The sequence below is a fragment of the Nanorana parkeri genome, unplaced genomic scaffold, assembly GCF_000935625.1.
Source record: "Nanorana parkeri isolate BGI_ZX_2015 unplaced genomic scaffold, ASM93562v1 scaffold3012, whole genome shotgun sequence".
Lineage (NCBI taxonomy): Eukaryota > Metazoa > Chordata > Amphibia > Anura > Dicroglossidae > Nanorana > Nanorana parkeri.
In genome coordinates, this window is record NW_017309280.1 from 58,969 (window position 1) to 79,184 (window position 20,216).

At 39.1% G+C, this 20,216-nt stretch overlaps 1 protein-coding gene across 3 annotated transcripts in view; it reads left to right on the forward strand.

The window, feature by feature from the left end:
* The window catches only part of LOC108802658 (neuronal acetylcholine receptor subunit alpha-5), an 18,017-nt gene extending 868 nt beyond the window's left edge, over positions 1–17,149 (forward strand). The window contains exons 2-6 of one of the 3 annotated variants that reach the window (XM_018574515.1): positions 7,510–7,667; positions 11,092–11,136; positions 11,488–11,597; positions 13,857–14,688; positions 16,860–17,149. In XM_018574515.1, the coding sequence (XP_018430017.1) occupies positions 7,510–7,667; positions 11,092–11,136; positions 11,488–11,597; positions 13,857–14,688; positions 16,860–17,033 (1,319 nt within the window). In that variant the 3' untranslated portion in view covers positions 17,034–17,149. Of the gene's footprint in view, positions 1–7,509; positions 7,672–11,091; positions 11,137–11,487; positions 11,598–13,856; positions 14,689–16,859 lie in introns of those variants that run through there. The other 2 variants (XM_018574517.1, XM_018574516.1) reach the window with 2 other exon arrangements.
* The last annotated feature ends 3,067 nt before the right edge of the window (positions 17,150–20,216 follow it).

A 20,216-nucleotide genomic window follows, 5' to 3' on the forward strand; every position in this document is an offset into this window, starting at 1 on the left:
ATATATATATATATGTATATATATATAATTTATCTTCATAAGGTTTTACAGTGCATTCATTTGCAAATGCTTTGTATTCTATATGCGTTGTAAAGTTCATGCAAACTATACTTTTTGTTTACTGCACTATCTCCACATTTTGTATGAACCACATGCTATCATTAATTCGGAACAATGTCAATTTCTCTAATTGATTTTCACTGCTGTTGCTGAAATCTTTGTATCTATCTCTGCAATAAGATAAATGCACCTGCCTGAAAAGGGGAGCGTTACTTTGATGGCATATATTATCATGTACATGTGACTCCCGCATACCTAGATGTTTGCCCACTGCAGAGACATTAATAACTTCTGATCTGCAGCAATAAGACATGGCTGGGATGAATTACGACATTAGAAAACAATCCTTTTGTGTTGTGTTATTTATTAATATTGATTCGCCAACCCAATTACTATGTATTGATGTTTGCATTGTCAAAGGGATTTACCTAAAACATAAAACATTTTATTTGATCCGCGAATCTCACATATGGGACTTAAAAACATCCCTAGCACTTATTGATGAATATAATATTGCAATTAGAAATCACCTTTCAACAATATGACTTTTGCAATTGATAAAAGCTGACATCTGATTGTTTTACGTGGGGGACTGGGCACCACTATTACTCTGACCGACATTTAAATGACATTATGTATTATGTATACATAATACACAATTAGATTAAATGTTGCTTTTTATATCTGCCTGGAGTTTCTCTCTAAAGTCTAAACACATCACCCACAGATAATGTAGTGGCAGTCATTTTCCTTTTCCAGTTATAAATAGTTCTCTGTAAAAAAAAATTTGTTAACATAAATGTGTGCTTTTTATGTTGTGAAAAGGCAATTTATTGCTATGCAACTATATAATTAAAAACCCAACATCGCCCTTTCCTCAAGCGTCTGCATTAATAATGGTTGAATAAAGCTGTGCTTTGTGCTAAAAGTCAGCATTTACTACCTAGTCTGCCCAGGTCCGGTGGATTCATAAGTTATGTTTAATCTTGTAGACTAGTTTATGGGCAAATATCAGGCTGGGACATGGTCATACGAGAATAAAAGTAATTCTTAAAGAATAACGCCAGGCAAATGAAGTCTTAACCCCCAGTGGGGCTACCCCAACACCGCAAGGTTTAAATGCTCCTTTTGCCTAGGGAGCTAAAATAACAGATATACTCATCCGAACCACAATTATGGCTGGCTCCCAGACCAGTCCTTTAAGCTTTGCTTCCCCTCCGCACCAGAGGTCTAGGGTCTTGTGAGTCATCACGTCGCATACAATGTTTAGGACGTAAGGATGCCGGGGGACATTCCAACGCTGGAGCGATGGAGAAATACACTGCTTCTATATGGTTTGAGGGCTTAAAGGTGCATAATACTAAAATGTACATAAAACTACTAAAAATCTAAAGCCAGAATAGTTAAAACCCTGGGTTTTTTGTTTTGTTTATTGCTATATGTATTTAATTGGGAAGATTTACATTTTCTTTCCTGTAGACACCAGAAATGAGAAGCAATCTCCTCAAAGTGAGAAACATCCCCTCTAATACAGTTATTACCAGAACAACACTCCTCAAGGAAAGATTTTCCCTCCATTTTACTGCCAGTTATGGTGGTCACCAGGATAATTAGAGAAAGGGAAACTGACAGCAATAATAACCTAGGAGAAGTGATGTACCTAAAGGGGTTGGCTATAAAAAAAAAAATCTGCACCATGTTTGCATGTTCTCCCTGTGCTTGTGTGGATTTCCTCTGGGCGCTCCGGTTTACTCCCATGCTCCAAAGATAGGTTAATTGCTTCCTATCTAAATTGGCCCTAGTATGTGTGCATATGAGATTAGATTGCATGCTCCTTGAGGGGAGGGATGGAAAGGAACTCCACTGAAACCGCCCTCCTAAAACTCACTAATGACTTACTAACAGGTAAAAACAATGGCCACTATTCCTTACTCTTTCTATTAGACATTTCTGCTGATTTTGACACTGTTGACCACCTGCTCCTCCTCAAAAAAACTCAATTCGCTTGGCCTACAAGACTCTGCTCTCTCGTGGTTCTCCTCCTACCTATCTAAGCGCTCCTATAGCGTCACCTACAACTCTAACTCCTCCCATCCTCTTCCTCTTTCTGTAGGGGTCCCCCAAGGCTCTTTCCTTGGACTCCTTCTCTTCTCTATCTACACCTCCTCCCTTGGTCAGTTAATAACCTCACATGGCTTCCAATAGCATCTCTATGCCGATGACACTCAAATATATCTTTCTACTCCACAACTCACCCCCTCAGCGTCCTTGCGTGTCACTAATCTACTAACTGACATATCGGTCTGGATGTCACAACACGTCTTAAAACTCAACCTTTCAAAAACTGAGCTCTTGATATTTCCTCCTGTCCGTGCACCTTCCCCCAACATTTCCCTTGAGATTGTTAACACAACTATCCAACCCTCCCCCATGCCAAGGTCCTAGGTGTCATCCTTGTCTCGGACCTCACCTTTCTTACCCATATCCAATCACTATCAAAATCCTGCCGCCTTCACCTTCGTAACATCTACAAAATACGCCCCTTCCTCACCAAAGAAACCACAAAATTACTCATCCACTCACTTGTTATATCTCATCTTGACTATTGCAACTCCCTCCTCATTGGCCTTCCACTACACAGGCTATCCCCCTTAAGTCTATCATGAATGCAGCTGCTAGACTCATTAGCCTAACCAACCGTTCAGTGTCTGCAACCCCCCTCTGTCAATCCCTACACGGGTTTCCAATAGCCCAAAGGATAACATTCAAAATATTAACAACCACTTACAAAGCCATCCACAACTGTGCCCCCGGCTATATCTCAAACCTTGTCTCAAAGTATCACCCTAAATCATCCCAAGACCTCCTGCTTTCCAGCTCCCTTGTCAACTCCTCCCATGCTCGCCTCCAGGACTTCTGTAGAGTCTCTCCCATCCTCGTGAACTCTTTACCCCAACCCGTCTGTCTGTCTCCCACCTTAACTGCCTTTAGGCGCTCCCTAAAGACTCATCTCTTCAGGGAAGCCTATCCCACCTCAACCTAACCGCTCAACCATCACGTTCTCAAACAATTCATCCCCACACAGCTACCTCCTCATGTATCACTTCCCCCTCCCTTTTAGATTGTAAGCCTTCAGAGGCAGGGCCCTCCTTACCATCTTGTCTTGAATTGTATTGTGATTGTAATGTCTTTCTTATATTGTAAAGGGCTGTGCAAATTGTTGGAGCTATATAAATCCTGTATAAGAATAATAATCTAAAGTGCTGTGTTAAGCCGGCCATACACTTGTAGATTTCCGAGCGAAAGATCTTTCTTTACCAACGAAAGCTCCTTCTTTACCACCTGATAATGCCATCAGAGATTTGACAAATGTTGAATGAAATGTTGTTTTATTTTGATATTTGATTTTGGAATGAATGGAGTTTCCTGAATGAAAACCACATTCACTGTTAAAATTTTGTTTGTTCAAGAATATTTTTCCATCCTGCTCCTTTGACTTTTTGCATCACTGCAAGCGAAATCGAGGATCGATTTGACCCCATCAACTTATAATAATTTGAACAAAAGATATTTCGTACGAAAGTTCTTTAAATAATATACTAGTGTATGGCCACCTGAAATTGAGCGTTCTGTGAAAAAAAATCTGGAACAAATAAATATGCATGAGGAGAGGCTCTGTCTGTGTCCAAAGGAATGTACAATGCCATGGACATTTTTATATAGTCAGCCTGATTTTTAATGTTCCACAAGGGCCAACATGTTCTGGGGTATCTTTCATTAGGGCTGTGAGTAAAACTGCAGGATAACACTGTGAAATGACAGCTAAAAAACAAACTGAAAATGTTATGCAGGATAGATGTGAGGTTTGAAACTGAACAGGGCAGCAATTAGAAGTGTCATTGTAGCCAGAGTGGCATTTGTGCAAAAGAAGATCCCAGTCCTAGCTAGGGTCATACAGAATTAGCAGATTCCAGCATAAGCCAAGCGAGAGGTAGAAAGAACAAACCGAGTTGTAATAGATTAGATCCAAGTGCATAACAGCTGCACAGCAGCTCTAGACAAGTTTATTGAGGCACTAAGTACTCTGGTTCCAAAGTAAAGCACCACTGATTAAAGCCAGGTTTTAGCTTCAACATGACCACATTGCAATGCCAAATATTGTTTGGCAAATGGTGGAGGTCAGAATCTAGACATCTAGAAAAGGGCTGAGCACCACAAGAAGAGCTACAACATTTGCAGGTTCTTAGGATTCTGCATTTCCTGCAATCAGTGTGAATGAACTCATTACCTTGCTTTGTGGAGTTTGCCCATAACAAAGTGCCTCAAAAGTACTCATGTACATATAAAACAACGAGCGTTAGGAGCGCTACTACCTGAACTTAAGCATGTATAATGTCAAAGTTTGGTAAAAAACGAATGGTGTGACTTACAGTTGGAAGACAGCTGATGTGTCAAAGGTGGTTAATCAATCCTAATGACGGGTCCCTGGTGAGAGTTCAAGGATGGATGGTTCCAAGAGTAGGTGGTGACAGATGTGGGAGCACTGTGAGAATACCTAGCAGCACGCGTGCACGGCTGGCCAGGCCGGGCCGCGACGGATAGGAAAGGGGAAGCCGCGAGCGGCTGTAAACTACTGTGTTCGATACATTCAGCAGATGTCATCAAGCTGGTGTCACGCAAGAATGACTAGTCCTGAATGGGGAAGGAAGTCTGGAGGGATGAACAACTGAATGAAAAAGAGGGCTCTCAGTGCGGTGACGAGGCACAGCCTCTTTCTCAAGCCTCAGAACGGTGATCGTACTGAATTGCAGGGTTCCTCTCCCTGATAGTAGGAGCTTGCACACCACACATTTCAGCCCGATTTTACTTAGTGACCATTAACCAGTTGTGCGCTTATTTCATCTTTTTTGATCAAAAGTACTCATGGATGTCTTAGTTACACATATTTTGGCTGGGTCGTTTGTTTTACCTCCCTCCATGGCCCATGCCTGATCACCCTAGCTTCAATTATTGGTGTAACCATGTGTCTGATATGTAGTATAAGGCAAGGCATTCCCAAAACATGTTTCTTTTGGCAGTAGGCTAACTATGGCAATAAATAGAGAGTGTCAGGAGGCAGAAGGTTGGCCTCCCAAGCTCTGGTTAGTATTTGCAGAAATTAGTTACCTGTATTGTAGGCACACTTTGAGGTATACATTAAGGTATACGCCGTGTATACCAGGTAAAGGTTCTGCTGTAAAAAAATGCTCCGACACCAAAATCAGGACAGCACAGAAATGATATTTGCATTTGCTTTGGAGGCAGAGTAACATTAAACCTATTACTTATAATACTTATTACAAATATACATGTTAAATATATTCTATTCATCATTAGTGTAACAATTGTTTTATTGCTGAAATATTACAAAGTAAAGTACTTTAATTCTGAAGTTTTTGGGAAGTGAATTATCCTTTTGATGTTTATTTATAAAGTACTGACTGCCATTTCTCAGGTTATTTCTAAACACAGAACAAGCCTTTAGTAAAGCTGAGATCCAGGATAGGAGTCTTTACCTTAGATGCAAAGCATTTTCTGAAAGAAACTCATTTCACCCATCATGAAACTGAATTTTTTATGGAAATTATATACGGAGTTATATAATAGGTCTATAGACATAATATTTTTCCTTCTCTCTCTTTTTTCCATTTTAGGAGGTGTAATTATTCCCAATAATTTTCAGCAAAATAAAGGTATTACACAAGTATAGATAATTGTAATAGGCTTTCTGAGAAAAGAAAATAAGGTTTAAAATTACATCCTCACATTTCAAAAAGAATTGCTTTATTTTGGCACATGGATTTATAGGGAGAGAATACTTCCCCCATGAGGTAGAATTATACTTTGCATTTAGGGTAAAACTTAAAATCTTCTAGAAATGAGCAGTCTGCAAGACTCCATTCTGTCAAAAGTGATGTTTACTGATAAATGAAAGACATTATAGTCTGCTTATGTAAAACATTAGAGAATAACTAAACTCAAGACAAACATAGGGGTCTATTCATAAAGCTGCCGAAGGTTCCAGCCGTAGCTTTGACTGATCCTTCGGCTAGCTTCGGTTGCCGGAGCCCTACAGTTCAGACGAACCGAAGGGCTGCTGTACGGGCTATTCACAAAGCTGCCGAAGGTTCCATCCGTAGCTTTGACTGATCATTCGGCTAGCTTCGGTTTACTGTAGCCCTTCAGTTCAGACGAACCAAAGGGCTGCTGTACGGGCTATTCCGTACACCACCCGAACGCGGCCGAGCGGCTCAGCCGCGCCGAAGGCATTTGCTTCGGCTTGAGCGAGCCGAAGTGTCAGCCGAAGCGAGGCGAACGCCTTTCGCCCCGCAAATGACAGCTGGGCGGAGCCAGCCATGATCTCGTGGCTGGCTCCGCCCAGTTGTAATGACAGATCAATGCTTTGTGAATAAGTCCCATAATATAATGCATCCGCATTATGTAAAACATTAGAGAATAACTAAACTCAAGACAAACATAGGGGTCTATTCATAAAGCTGCCGAAGGTTCCAGCCGTAGCTTTGACTGATCCTTTGGCTAGCTTCGGTTGCCGGAGCCCTACAGTTCAGACGAACCGAAGGGCTGCTGTACGGGCTATTCACAAAGCTGTAGATATATGCAAAAACAAAAAACTTTTCAAAAGTGCACCCGCACAGACTCCATGGGACAGGAAGTGCCAGTTAAGGGAGAGGAGTCAGCGCTGGATCGGAGACTGATTTTTTCCCCCATTTATTTCATTTCAAGGTGGTGCTGGAGGGGCCTGGGTGTAAATGTTTACTATAATTACACTGTCTGTACTGTGCTGGAAGATCTCTTCAGTTGTAAACTAAATTTGAACACTAACCAGAAAATCTCTGTCAATACCCTTATCAGCTGCAAGTACTAGAGAAATGTATATTTCCAATAGTCCTAATATGAGTATAAATGTGCTGCGCTAAGCACGGCACATATACAGTATACTCTTATTTAGATTTGAACAGTGTCTGTGCTAACAGAGGGTTAAAGGTCGGGAAGCTTGACTTCTTGCATTGTATGTTAATGAGGGGAAGCTCACTCTGTCCCTACTGAGGATGTTGAGGGACACACCATGGCTGCAGCAAAGGAAGAGAGAGGTTGAAGGGAGTGCTGCCAGCTCCGAGGATCAGGTGTGTATAAACGAGCAGTTAACCTTTTGCAATGCATGGGTAGCGCCGCTGCAAGGGTTAATGACATTTCTGCCCAGACTTCCTCTTTAAAAACCATATTAGATTCAAACTTTGCTGAAGTTAACTATAAGCATGTAATGCAGACTCAATAAGAGCATGATATTTGTAGAAAATGGCAAACTATTTCAGACTGATAAACTAAAAAAAATATTTATCAATCCCGAATGAATTTAAATTAATCATTCCTTTCTTTTTTGCTTCATAGGAATATCTGAACCTTCTTTTATAGCAAAGAGTGAAGATCGATTATTCAAATATTTATTTCAACAACAAGATTACCAGAAGTGGGTTCGTCCAGTCGAGCAATTGAATGATACTGTGAGAGTGAAGTTTGGTCTTGCTATTACTCAGCTGGTGGATGTAGTATGTATGACACATTTTATTATTATAAATACAGACAAGAGTTTTCTTTTTATTAATGTTCCGAATTACATTTAAAAAGCTCCCTTGTAAAGCATATGGAAAAAAAATGTATGGAATATAACAAATATTAATAAAGACAGATAATTATCAGCAATGCTTTTTTTCCTCCATCCACGTGTATTTATAAAAACAAATCTGCAGAGCCCTTCATCCTGCAATACTACATGTACAATTATTCTGTGCAAATGGGGGCAAAAAACAAATGTTTTTAGTATATTCTTTATCCGAATATATGTGATGAGAGTGAATCAGGAAAATGCCACATTATGTCCACTAGATTGCTCCAAGGAAATATATACCGTAGTTATTAACTAAGATCCTCATCTCCATCTAGTGGCCATAATGCGGTATTTTCCTGACATCACATTCAACTTAGAAAGAAAAAATACTTATGGCATTCGTCTTTGCCCCTTCCGCACACAACAATTGCACATGCAGTTTTGCAGGGCAAATGGCTTTGCAAATGTTTTTTTAAATACACCCCTAGTGTTACTACTCTCTAAGATAACGAGCTATATGCTCAGAAGTAAGAGTTTTGTATGTATTTAATTAATTTATTTATGTATTAAAATGAGGAAAAACATGCAGTTATTCCTCTATTATGCTTTTATGAAAAATTGAAATTATGTTTATAATTGCAATACAAACTACTTGTAAATGTATTGCTGTTAATAATGATCTTTCCATTTGCATTGTTTATAATTGCTATCAAATTTACATATTTCTTATATGCACCATGGCAACTGAATATAGTCTTTATTTAGACATTTCCTAGAATTGTCTGCTCCTATTAGTCTCCTAGAACTATGAACAGAGCCTAAGAGCAAATTAAATGTAGGCTGGTGTATGAAATGTGATGTTCCCACCACTATTACATTTCATTTGCGCTATTACTGTAGTAATCAAATACAAACAACATTTCCAAAATGTAACCTTGCTGTGTCAGCCTTAGAAGGCGCTACCTTCTGTATCTCTGAATATGCGTTCTTATATCAGTAGGGTTGGCAGTTCTGCAATATTTTATACAGCTCTGGGACTGAACATGAGTTAATACAGAGCCTCATTTTAAAGTATTACAGTAACTGCACTATCGTGACCCCTCCTCAGGATCTAAAGATATAAAAGCAAAAAGACATTTTAAAGCTGAACTCCATGCAGATATAAAAGACCCAAACTAATGCAGCTATGTATTCATTAAAATATCAATTGTATTTTTTAAATGCAAGCAGTGTAAGTACCTACGTTTGGCCGGATTATCAGTCTCTTGAAGTCCCTGAAGAGGAGAACTCATACTGGGCGATGAAAAAACAGCACAAGGAGCCAATCAGCTGTACTGCAGTGCAAGCTGGTAGGAGGAAAGGGCAGAGGGACAGAGAGATGAACTCATTAATGTGCTGCTTTTTCTTTCACTGTTCATTCACCAAGTGGGGGTGGGGAGCAGACATTTAAGTGAAAATGAAACTGCAGCAGAGAAACATTAGGTCCCCTCCTTTGCTAGACAGGGAGGTGCTGTGTGGAAGAGCTGTGTAAATCTTTGTGCTAAATGGACAGATATTTGAATCATTTGCCGGTAAAACAGCTCCCATATACACATTATACATATTTTTTTATTTTAGTACTGTATATTGAATCTGTGTATTTAGCTGTTTGCTGTTTGCTTGGAGTCCAATTTTAAACAAGATTTGCAAAGAAACCTTGAAATACATATAGTTGGCCTTGGAGATTTTTTTTTTTTTATCGTAATAGACCTGGAGAATTTTGTTTTATAGTATATCTAGACCCAATACGAGTATTTGAAGATATTGTAGCTTACCAGTGCATAGATGTTGTGCCTACATTACTTTTCTTTTCTCAGTTTTTTTTTCTCTTTATTTTCACCTGGTGATCCTGCCAGATCCTTCGTAGGATAGGACTACAGGCCCATTACGTTTTCCTCTTCTCCCTAACATAGTGCAGAAGCGTTTTGTAGCCCACAAAGAGAACTGAGAACCATGCTAAGTGATAACAGTCAGCAGAGGCAGAAAGTCATCAAGCCACAAGATTTCTGGAAGGATCAACAGATTTTTTTTACAAATAGATATAATGTGAACATGAATAGAAGAAACAGACAAAATAAAGCAAATAGAAGAAGTTAATTGTAAGAGTATACATATCCGCCTAAGCGTACTGTGTTTAGGGGCCCCCAAGGCAAACCTCCCAACATTCTGAGATAATACCTTCCATCGCAATGTATTTAGGCAATAGATATGCCCCTGCCAGGCCCCTCGTTAAGCGGACCATCTGGATTTTTTATGCCAAAAATTGGCATATAAATTGGTTAAACCCAGAGTTGTTTTTTTTTTTTTACCAGTACTTTTCCTTTTTTCCGGCTTTTAAAAATAGCAAACATGATAATTAGGAGATAAGATAAAGATTTTAGTACAGACTAACACTTTTGGTAGTTAAATAAAACATTTTCATAGATATCTATATATCATACCAAGAAGAGGGACAACAGAAAAGGACAGAGGAACAGTGGGATTTGGTTACACATGATCGCACTTCTGACTGATAAATTCCCTTATGGTGGGTCCTATAGTGACAAGTGGGTGGATATCAGCAACAAATAGGAGAGTCACAGGCACACCAACTATCTCCATATTTTATTAACACAAATAAACCTCATCACAAAGTAAATAAAGTGTTTACTTTGTGATATGTTTTATTTGCATGCTTAAAAGACGGAGATACGGTATATCACAGTTGTTGTGCCGGTGACTTTCCTATTTGTTGTTTCATATGAGGGACAGTCCCTCCATACTGTAAGTGTCTACTTTGCAGATGTTGGTTGTTAGCCAAGTAAAGACTGCCCTCCATATAAGGTTTGCAGGCAGCTTTATATCTAATACAGGTATTTATATAGTGCTGAAAATGTACATAGAGCTTTACATATCGTACATTCACATCAGTCCCTGCCCTCAACGAACTTACTTTCTAAGGCAGGGGTGCACAACTCCAGCCCTCCAGATGTTGTGGAACAACAAGTTCCATAAGGCATTGCAAGACTGACAGTTATAGGCATGACTCCCAGAGGCAGAAGCATAATTTTTTTTGTAGTTAAAGCACAGCTGGAGGGCCAGAGTTGCCCACCCTTGATCTAAGTTGACAAACTCACATGCATACATAAATGCACGAGGGTCAGTTTTGACAGGAGCCAATTAACCTACCAGCATGTCTTTGAAATGTGGGAGTAAATCAGAGGACACAGAGGAAACCCACACAAGTACAAGGAGAACAAACTCCATGCAGATAGTGTCTTGGCTGTGATTTCACCTGAGGACCTGGGTGCTGCTTATTAATACAAAATATTTCTGATCTGTTGCAGGATGAAAAAAATCAGCTAATGACCACTAATGTATGGCTAAAACAGGTATGTACGTGTCCCTTATGTTTTAAGTGACAGGATAGTGACTGTTTTCTTTACATAGTAGCTAATTTTAATAATCTAAATTGCTTTGTAGCAAAATACTTGTTCCTGACAACCATTTTTGGTGGCCACATTTTCATGATATATAAATGTCAATGACTGAGATAATTGTTTTTTATTGAAGTGACAGCTAATGTAATGTACAGTAGATACTTAATTGCATACAATCACTAGGAACACGAAAGAAAAGCTTTTCAATCTTCATTTTCTAATGCGGTTATTACTTATCACTGACATTAAAAGGTTTTTTTTACAGTTGTGTTACATTTTTACTTCCTTTATCATTCCTTTTAGGAATGGGTAGATGTTAAGTTAAGGTGGTGTCCTAGTGAGTTTGCTGGGATAACATCAATTCGGGTGCCATCTGATTCTATCTGGATTCCTGATATTGTTCTCTATGATAAGTAAGTGCCTTCATGTTTTCTATAAACAAACTATGGAAAAGTGTGAACGTTCCTTTAGTGCCTGCCAGTCTGCTGAGAGCTAACTAAACCTGGCCATAAACCAGTAGAATTCAATTCCCCCCCCCCAAAAAAATGTGAAACTATTTATTTTGATTTTTTTAAAGTTAATGTGGTCAAATCAAGAATTGTTTTGGACTGCAGTAATGAAAAATCAAAAGAACGGGATGGAACATTTTTTTTTGAATAAAAAAAATTCTAACAGTGAATATGTTTTTTTTTCCAGGAAATTCCATTCATCTCCAAAATCAAATGCTAAAACCAAACAAAATTTTAAACGACATTCGCCAAAGTCTCTGTTGGCATTATAGAATGTAGAGGTTTCTCATATGAACATTTGTTCATAAATATGCCAGTGTATGGCCAGCTTTAGTCTGCATTATACTTGCAAGTTTAGCACTGAAGCACCTTATCTGCCACTGTTAGACATTGCCCTTGCAATCTGTAAATCACCTCTGGGGAAATTCACTTTTTGGCCTGACAACAGTATAATGGAATCTCATTTGTTGGTGTGGGCTATTGCACTTTGCTAAATAAATAGCTTGTTAAAGCAGCATGGAAAATATGATGTATTGATCCTGGGCTGGCAAGTAGATGTATACAGATGAAATACTGGGGTGAGCATAGTTAGTGACCCAAGCACTTCATCATGGTACATTTGAAAATTCCTTTGTACCTGAAAAGATCCTTTATTACCATGTAAAGCTTCAAAATCGTTCGAGAGAACACGGTAGAGTTTTCACAAGAATCTAAGTACTCAGTCTAAAATTTTTGAAACTATGCCAGTTTGCTTACAAGCTATTTATATTTGTCTCCCTATTTAGCTGACATTTTGAGCTGGGAACCAAAACTGAGTGGTCTAGCAGTTGCTTCCCTGTTAACTCCCTGGTCCCATGCTGATAATACACTCTGGCTCCCAACCCTTGAGTGCGCATAAAAACATCAACTAAAAGAGCCTAAAAGTTAAGAGCAATATAAACAACTACAGATCTCTCTTACTTAATATTGTTTTGCTGGTGCAAGAGCTAGGAGAGATAATGTGCTTTCCGGCGGTGGTCCCGCAGTTGACATGGCAGCAGCCTAGCACACTTCAACAATAGTGTAACAGGGTTATTCACAAAAGGGTGAGGAGTTTGGAGAAGGCAGGAGAAATGAACAATCTAGGACAACATAGCTGATTTGGAAAAATGTTCCAATTCAGCTCACTTTTCAGTTCAGCTATGTTGTCCTTGATTGCTCACTTCTCCTGCCTTCTCCAGACTCTTCACCCTTTTGTGAATTTAAATCTTTCATAAGCAATGCTGCACTTTTATCTGTATTGGTCCTACATACTTCCGTTTGTAAGGACCTGTTTCAGCCATTGATGTAGTGTTGTTTCAAATATTAATATACCATATTTTTGCTAAAATGTGAGGCTATGGTAATTCAAGTTGGCTAAACTAGACCACGAAACTACAACTAAAATTATACAAAGGACAGATACATAGTTATTTTATAGTGCAGTGGTACCTCGGTTCATGAATTTAATTTGTTCTACGATTCTGGTCGCGAACCGAATTGGTCGCAAACCGAATCAAATTTTCCCATAAGGTTCAATGTAAATAAGGCTATTCTGTTCTGACCCCTACGAACGTGGTTGCAAACCGATTTTGGTCGCGAACAGAATCAAATTTTCCCATAGGGTTCAATGTAAATGAGGTTAATCCGTTCTGAACCATATGTAAATTCATTACCGCTCTTCACTTTCTTTGTACCACCAAGCTTGCTCTGCCCTTTCTTTGGAGCCATGCTGGATTGAATAATACTGTACAGTACTGTATGTGCTAAAAAGCATTAAAAAAAGCTTTGCAGCAAGTGTTCACAGGTCTGTCTGCGACCGCAATCTCATGTAGAGGAAGCCACGGCCATGTGTCAGAGCGGGGAAGATGGCCGTGGTCGTGTTCGTCACCCGATTTGGAGAAGCAAAGTTTTGGTTAACTTCTTGTTCGTGAAGCGAATTGTTCATGAACAGAAGCGTTCGTGAACCAAGGTATTACTGTATTATGCTTTGATCCATGTTAGAAACCAGCCTTATATCTAATTTGATAGTGTAACTTAAACACTACTTACTCTATGTAGGCATTAACATACTGAACAAATAATGCAGGTCTGAGGCATGTTCATTCACAAGAATAATACTTATAACAATATTTTTTATTTTAGTGCTGATGGACGTTTTGAAGGTTCTGTTACAAAAGCTGTTGTGAAATATGATGGCACCATAAACTGGACACCACCAGCAAATTATAAAAGTTCTTGTACTATTGATGTGACCTTCTTTCCTTTTGACCTCCAAAACTGCTCTATGAAGTTTGGATCCTGGACTTACGATGGGTCACAAGTTGACATCACACTTGAAGACTATGAGGTAGACAAAAGAGACTTCTTTGATAATGGAGAATGGGAAATAGTAACTGCAACTGGAAACAAGGGGAACCGAACAGATGGATGCTGTTGGTACCCACATATCACCTATTCCTTCATTATAAGACGCTTGCCCCTATTTTATACACTCTTTCTTATTATTCCTTGTATAGGACTTTCCTTCTTAACCATTCTTGTTTTTTACCTCCCTTCTAATGGGGGTGAAAAGGTTTCACTTTGCACCTCTGTGCTTGTGTCTCTAACTGTGTTTCTTCTGGTGATTGAAGAAATTATTCCATCTTCATCGAAAGTCATTCCTCTTATTGGAGAATATTTGGTGTTCACCATGATATTTGTAACACTGTCAATTGTTATAACAGTGTTTGCCATCAATATTCACAGCCGATCATCCTCAACACACAATGCAATGGCACCATGGGTGAGGAAGATCTTTCTTCATAAGCTTCCTAAACTGCTTTGTATGAGGAGTCATGTAGACAGGTACTTTACGCGGAAAGAAGAGACAGGAATAGTCAATGGACCGGGGACCTCAAGGAACACATTAGAGGCAGCTTTGGATTCCATTCGTTATATAACACGACATGTGGTCAAAGAACATGAAGTTCGTGAGGTATATATATTGCAGTCCATTGTTTTTTTAAAAATGAGTTTTAGCAGTAGAAGCCAAAGCATGATGACTAATATGCAACCTTTACATTTAGCTTTTACAAAGAATTTCTAAAACACTGTGGGATATATTATTGCTCTATAAATTACAAGAATAAATAAATATTGTATTTTTCTTTTGAAAATGATAGTTATTTAACTGAACATTTGATTCTCCTGGTCTACATGCTGGGAGTGGGAGAGTCAAAGCTGTACTTTGTAGAGTGCTTTTAGATCTAATATACACACATGCTTACAGAAGGAGAGCTAATCAGTGTACCGCTGTTCCTTCATTGTCCAATCAGACAAACCGATGACATGATTAGCTGGTAATGCTTGTCAATTCAACATCATAGGGTAACAGTGCATAGATGTCTACAATCAGCATGCAATTATTGAATAAAATGCACATGGCCTAGGAGATTGATAAAAGGGACTGTTAATTGTTTACATGTTGCTTCTCTATGGGCAACTGATAATACATCCAGTCTTTTTGCTCGGTACACTTCTCAGATAGGTAAATTTGTATGAAGCTTAATTGCCAGCCAACGAACAGTCTTTTCTGTGCATTGGTCCCTTTAGAATCAGATGGCTAATAAGAAATGATTGGGCAACATATTTCTTTTTCCTTTTTAAGGTGCATACCATCTAAGCTCAGCCCAAAAAATAAGCATATACAGTATAACCCCTTAAAACAAGATTGCACTGGCGGGTCAGGTGAGCTGCTAGATTAATTGATGGTTATTAGATCCCCGTTGTAACTGCAACTAAGCATAGAGTAGATAGGATTTAAGTGTATCTCAAGCTCCCATACACCAATGTTATACTTATTTTGATTGTAGCCCCTCCTTCCTTAAGCTACGTTAGAGGAATTATAGAGACTCTTGTAATTTAAGTTTCTCTATGCTATTTTATTCACAGGCAAATAAACCGGGAGAAAATATGTAATCAACAGAGATTGGTGTTATTCCAGAAGGGGGAGTGGACTCCAAAGCAGGGGCAGGGGTTTGATCCGAGCACCAAGCCTCTGCCCCTGCTTAGAGTCTATTGGTTGAATCTGTCAAAAAGTGGATGCAACACTTTGTTTACAGCACATTTTACAGCACATTTTAATGTTGTTCTTTCTATAAGAGTAGAGTGTGCAGTGTATTTGACCATGTATGACCATTACATAAAGTATTGAGAATGTTCATTTAACAAAAATAAGTGTTTACTTAACTTAGTAAATATAGCACAATTGTGTTCACTTTGCATGGCCAGGCATGGGGAAAATATTGGAATTTTGCTGCACACATGATAGGATGATTAAAACTACATAGATAACAAGGCAGAAAAAGGGAGATGTCCACCAAGTTTATCTACTCAAAATCCCTGCACGATTGGTCAATAGAAAGGCAAAAATAACTGTTTCATAGGTTGAAAAAAAAAGTCCTTTCAGTCCCTCTAAAGGTTCCCATACACCTTACAATTATCTGCAGATTTTCTGTGGTCAGATGGAAAAAATGCAACAGGTTGGCCCAGGTGGAGATTACTCCATCCACACAGTTAAGTTTTGATGGAGGAATCTGTTGCACATTTTCCATCTGACCACAGAAAATCTGCAGATAATTGTAAGGTGTATGACCAGCTTAAGGGCAATCTCTTCTCTGGATCTAAATAGAGCCTTTGTAAAGTGGGTAATATTAGCTATCAACTTGTAAGCTAAACCACCTATGAACCTTTTGCTTAATTGATGGAAAATGCTTCTTTCTTCTAGATTAAATATTAAAAATGTGCTTTTTTTGTGTCAGTGGTATGTACTATACAGTTCCAACTTTTTATAGAGTTCTTCACTTTTTTGATCACCAAAACCCAAAAACCTCCTAATGCAGATGCACGGTCAACTAAAGCAAAGTTGAATAGCTAATCTCCGGTGCCTGTGCTCCACATTCACATTTTTTACAGTTGCTGGGGGCTTGTCTTTTTATCTACTGCTCACAGAAATTAGGAAGGGAAAGTAGCCAAGACACATATAGAATATGAAGGCATGTTTCCACTTGTTAAACTATTAAAACTATTAATGCTTATTTATTTGTATTTTATAAAAAGAATAATGCATACATACAACATAGAAAATAACCATATATTATTTTCCAGGTTGTCGAAGATTGGAAATTTGTGGCTCAAGTATTGGACCGCGTGTTTTTATGGACATTTCTTCTGGTTTCAGTCATTGGTTCCATATTTCTATTTATCCCAGTCATACACAAGTGGGCGAACATCATTGTGCCCATACATATTGGGAATATTTATGGAGAAAAAGCTACATGAACTGTTTTCCTGTATATTTACAATTCCGAGCTACAAAATTTAATGCATAGCTCATATATTTGCTGCTGTACTATTTTGAAGATGAATGCTTTCAAATAAATTATTTTTATTTAAATAGCTTGAATATTTACAATTTAAATAAATTATAATTAATTCTATCCATGCAGCTGCTTATTTTTTTAATGTATGATTAAAATCCATACTATAAGATAAAGAACTCCATAACATAATTGGTGTAGAATGCACAGCCATTCAGACTGATGATTTCATTCCTTGAGAATGTTTAAGAATCGCTTTCCACCAGGCAATGCAAGGATAGTTAAAGAGTATGCCAAGACTAAAGTTATCTTTTTCTAAACTAATTACACCCACCCTCTCTCCTATTTTGTACAACATAGACTAATTGATCTGTAGTACAACATAGAACTGGTAGGGCTAATTAGATTCCTTGAGATAGCAAAGGGAGTGTGTAAAGGACACTGGACAGGTATGACTTACAGAGCACTTCCCGCCTCTCCTCATCTCCCTAACATAAGGCACAGATGTTCAGAAGTCAGCAGAGAACTCAGGCAGGGTTGGTTACACTACTTGGGATTTTTAGTGCAGCAGATGCAGTCAGCTCAAAGATGAAGTTAGGAGATTATTGGATTTCTGGCAGGATCAAGATTTTCTTTCTGTATTTATTGGATTTGTAAAGAGATAAATAATAATGTGCATTAACTGAAATTAAGTATTTATTATTATATAGGATCTATATAGCACCAACAGTTTGCACAGCGCTTTACAATATAAGGAAGACATTACAATCACAATACAAATCAAGACAAGATGGTAAGGAGGGCCCTGCCCCTGAGGGCTTACAATCTAACAGGGAGGGAGAAGTGATACATGAGGAGGTAGCTGTGTGGGGATGAATTGTTTGAGAACATGATGGTACAGTGGTTAGGTTGAGGTGGGATAGGCTTCCCCGAAGAGATGAGTCTTAAGGGATCGCCTGAAGGCAGTCAAGGTGGGAGATAGACGGACAGGTTGGGATAAAGAGTTCCAGAGGATGGGAGAGACTCTAGAGAAGTCCTGGAGGCGAGTATGGGAGGAGTTGACAAGGGAGCTGGAAAGCAGGAGGTCTTGGGATGAGCGGAGTGGACAGTTAGGGTGATATTTTGAGACAAGGTTTGAGATATAGCCGGGGGCAGAGTTGTGGATGGCTTTGTAAGTGACTGTTAATATTTTGAATTTTATCCTTTGGGCGAGTGGAAGCCAGTGTAGGGATTGACAGAGGGGGGTTGCAGACACTGAGCGGTTGGTTAGGTGGATGAGTCAAGCAGCTGCATTCATGATAGACTGAAGGGGGGATAGCCTGTATAGTGGAAGGCCAATGAGGAGGGAGTTGCAATAGTCAAGACAAGTTATAACAAGGGAGTGGATGAGTAATTTTGCAGTTTCTTTGATGAGGAAGGGGCGTATTTTGGAGATGTTGCGAAGGTGAGGGTGGCAGGATTTGGATAGTAAACATGTGCACTGCCAAAAAATTCGGAATTCGGATTCGGACGAAATTCGGTAGCGGTAGTTCGTTCGAACGTTCGTTTCGGTTTCGTTTCTTATTTGGTTCGTTCATGCGTTCGTTCGTTTGCAGCAAAGTGACATTTGAGGGGGAAATTTTTTTTTCTCCTCTAATGTCACTTTGCTCCAACGAACGAAACGAAAAAGAACGTTCGAACAAACTACCGCTACCGAATTTCGGAAACGCAAATACATCCGAATGTCCGAATTTCCGAAAATTCGTCCGAATTTCGATTCGGAACGAAACGAATCGCACATGTCTATTGGATAGTGATTAGATGTGGGGAAGAAAGGTGAGGTCCGAGTTAAGGATGACACCTAGGACCTTGGCATGAGGGGAGGGATGGATAGTTGTGTTATCAATCTCAACTGAAATGTTGGGGGAAGGTGCACGGGCAGGAGGAAATATCAAGAGCTCAGTTTTTGAAAGATTGAGTTTTAAGAAGTGTTGTGACAACCAGACTGATATGTCAGTTAGTAGATTAGTGACACGCAAGGACACTGAGTGGGTGAGTTGTGGAGTGGAAAGATAGATTTAAGTCCTTGAGTTTTAGGAGGGCGGTTTCATTGGAGTGTATGGGGCGAAAGCCGGACTGAAAGGGGTCTAACCGGTTGTATTAGCGAGGTGGCGACTCAGGCTCTTGTAGATAAGGTGTTCTAGTAGTTTAGACATGAATGGGAGTAAGGAGATAGGTCTGAATTATTGAGGATGCAATAATCCAGTGAGGTCCAGTGAGGGTTTTTTGGGTATTGGGGTGACTAGTGCATGTTTCAGAGGGGAAGGAAAGATGCCTGTAGAGAGTGAAAGATTGAAAATGTGAGTAAGAGAGTGTAGGATAGAGCAAGAGGGTGTCCGAAGTAGTTTTGAGGGAACAGGGTCTAGAGGGCAAGTGGTGAGGTGGGTGTCAGAGAGAAGCTTTGTAACCTCCTCTGCGGTGACAGGGTCAAAAGAGGAAAGTAACAATGTAATATATTTAATATTATTTAGTTTTATTTTGCCCCATCATACACTTTAACTCCTCTAACCAAACAAAACAGTTCTCTTGAACATTTTTATTACTGGTAGCTTTATGATTACATGAGCGTTGCACTGAGGAAAATACCTTATGTAATGATCTGCTCGATTGTTTGGTTATTAATTAATTGGTTATGTGTTTTGAACATCATCTAGTATGTGTTGCTACGCTAAATTTAATTTATTGGTGCATTTGCAAAGGTTACATCCTTTAGAACAAAATACATTGTGATCAGTGGTAGCATATTCTACAGGATTTCTGGCTAACAAAATTAGCAGAACTTCAGAATGGTATTTTCTTCTTTTCTCTGAGGTTAAATATATCACAGTTCTTCAAAAACAACAAAAAAAATAACAGCACTTCAACAGCCTATTTTATAGCACACGGAATTGAAATTGGGCTAATTTATCTAACTGTCTTTCCAAAGAACTTTGTTGCCTCACAGCAATCAGTCATATGAAAAATGTTCAGTTTTATGTTGTCATTTTGCAGTTCAAATGCTGCAAAGCAGCAAAACACTTTGGGGTCTATTCACAAAGCTGCCGAAGGATCTGGCCGTAGCTTCGGCCCCAGGACCCCTTCGGTTCAGGAGAACCGAGGGGGTGCT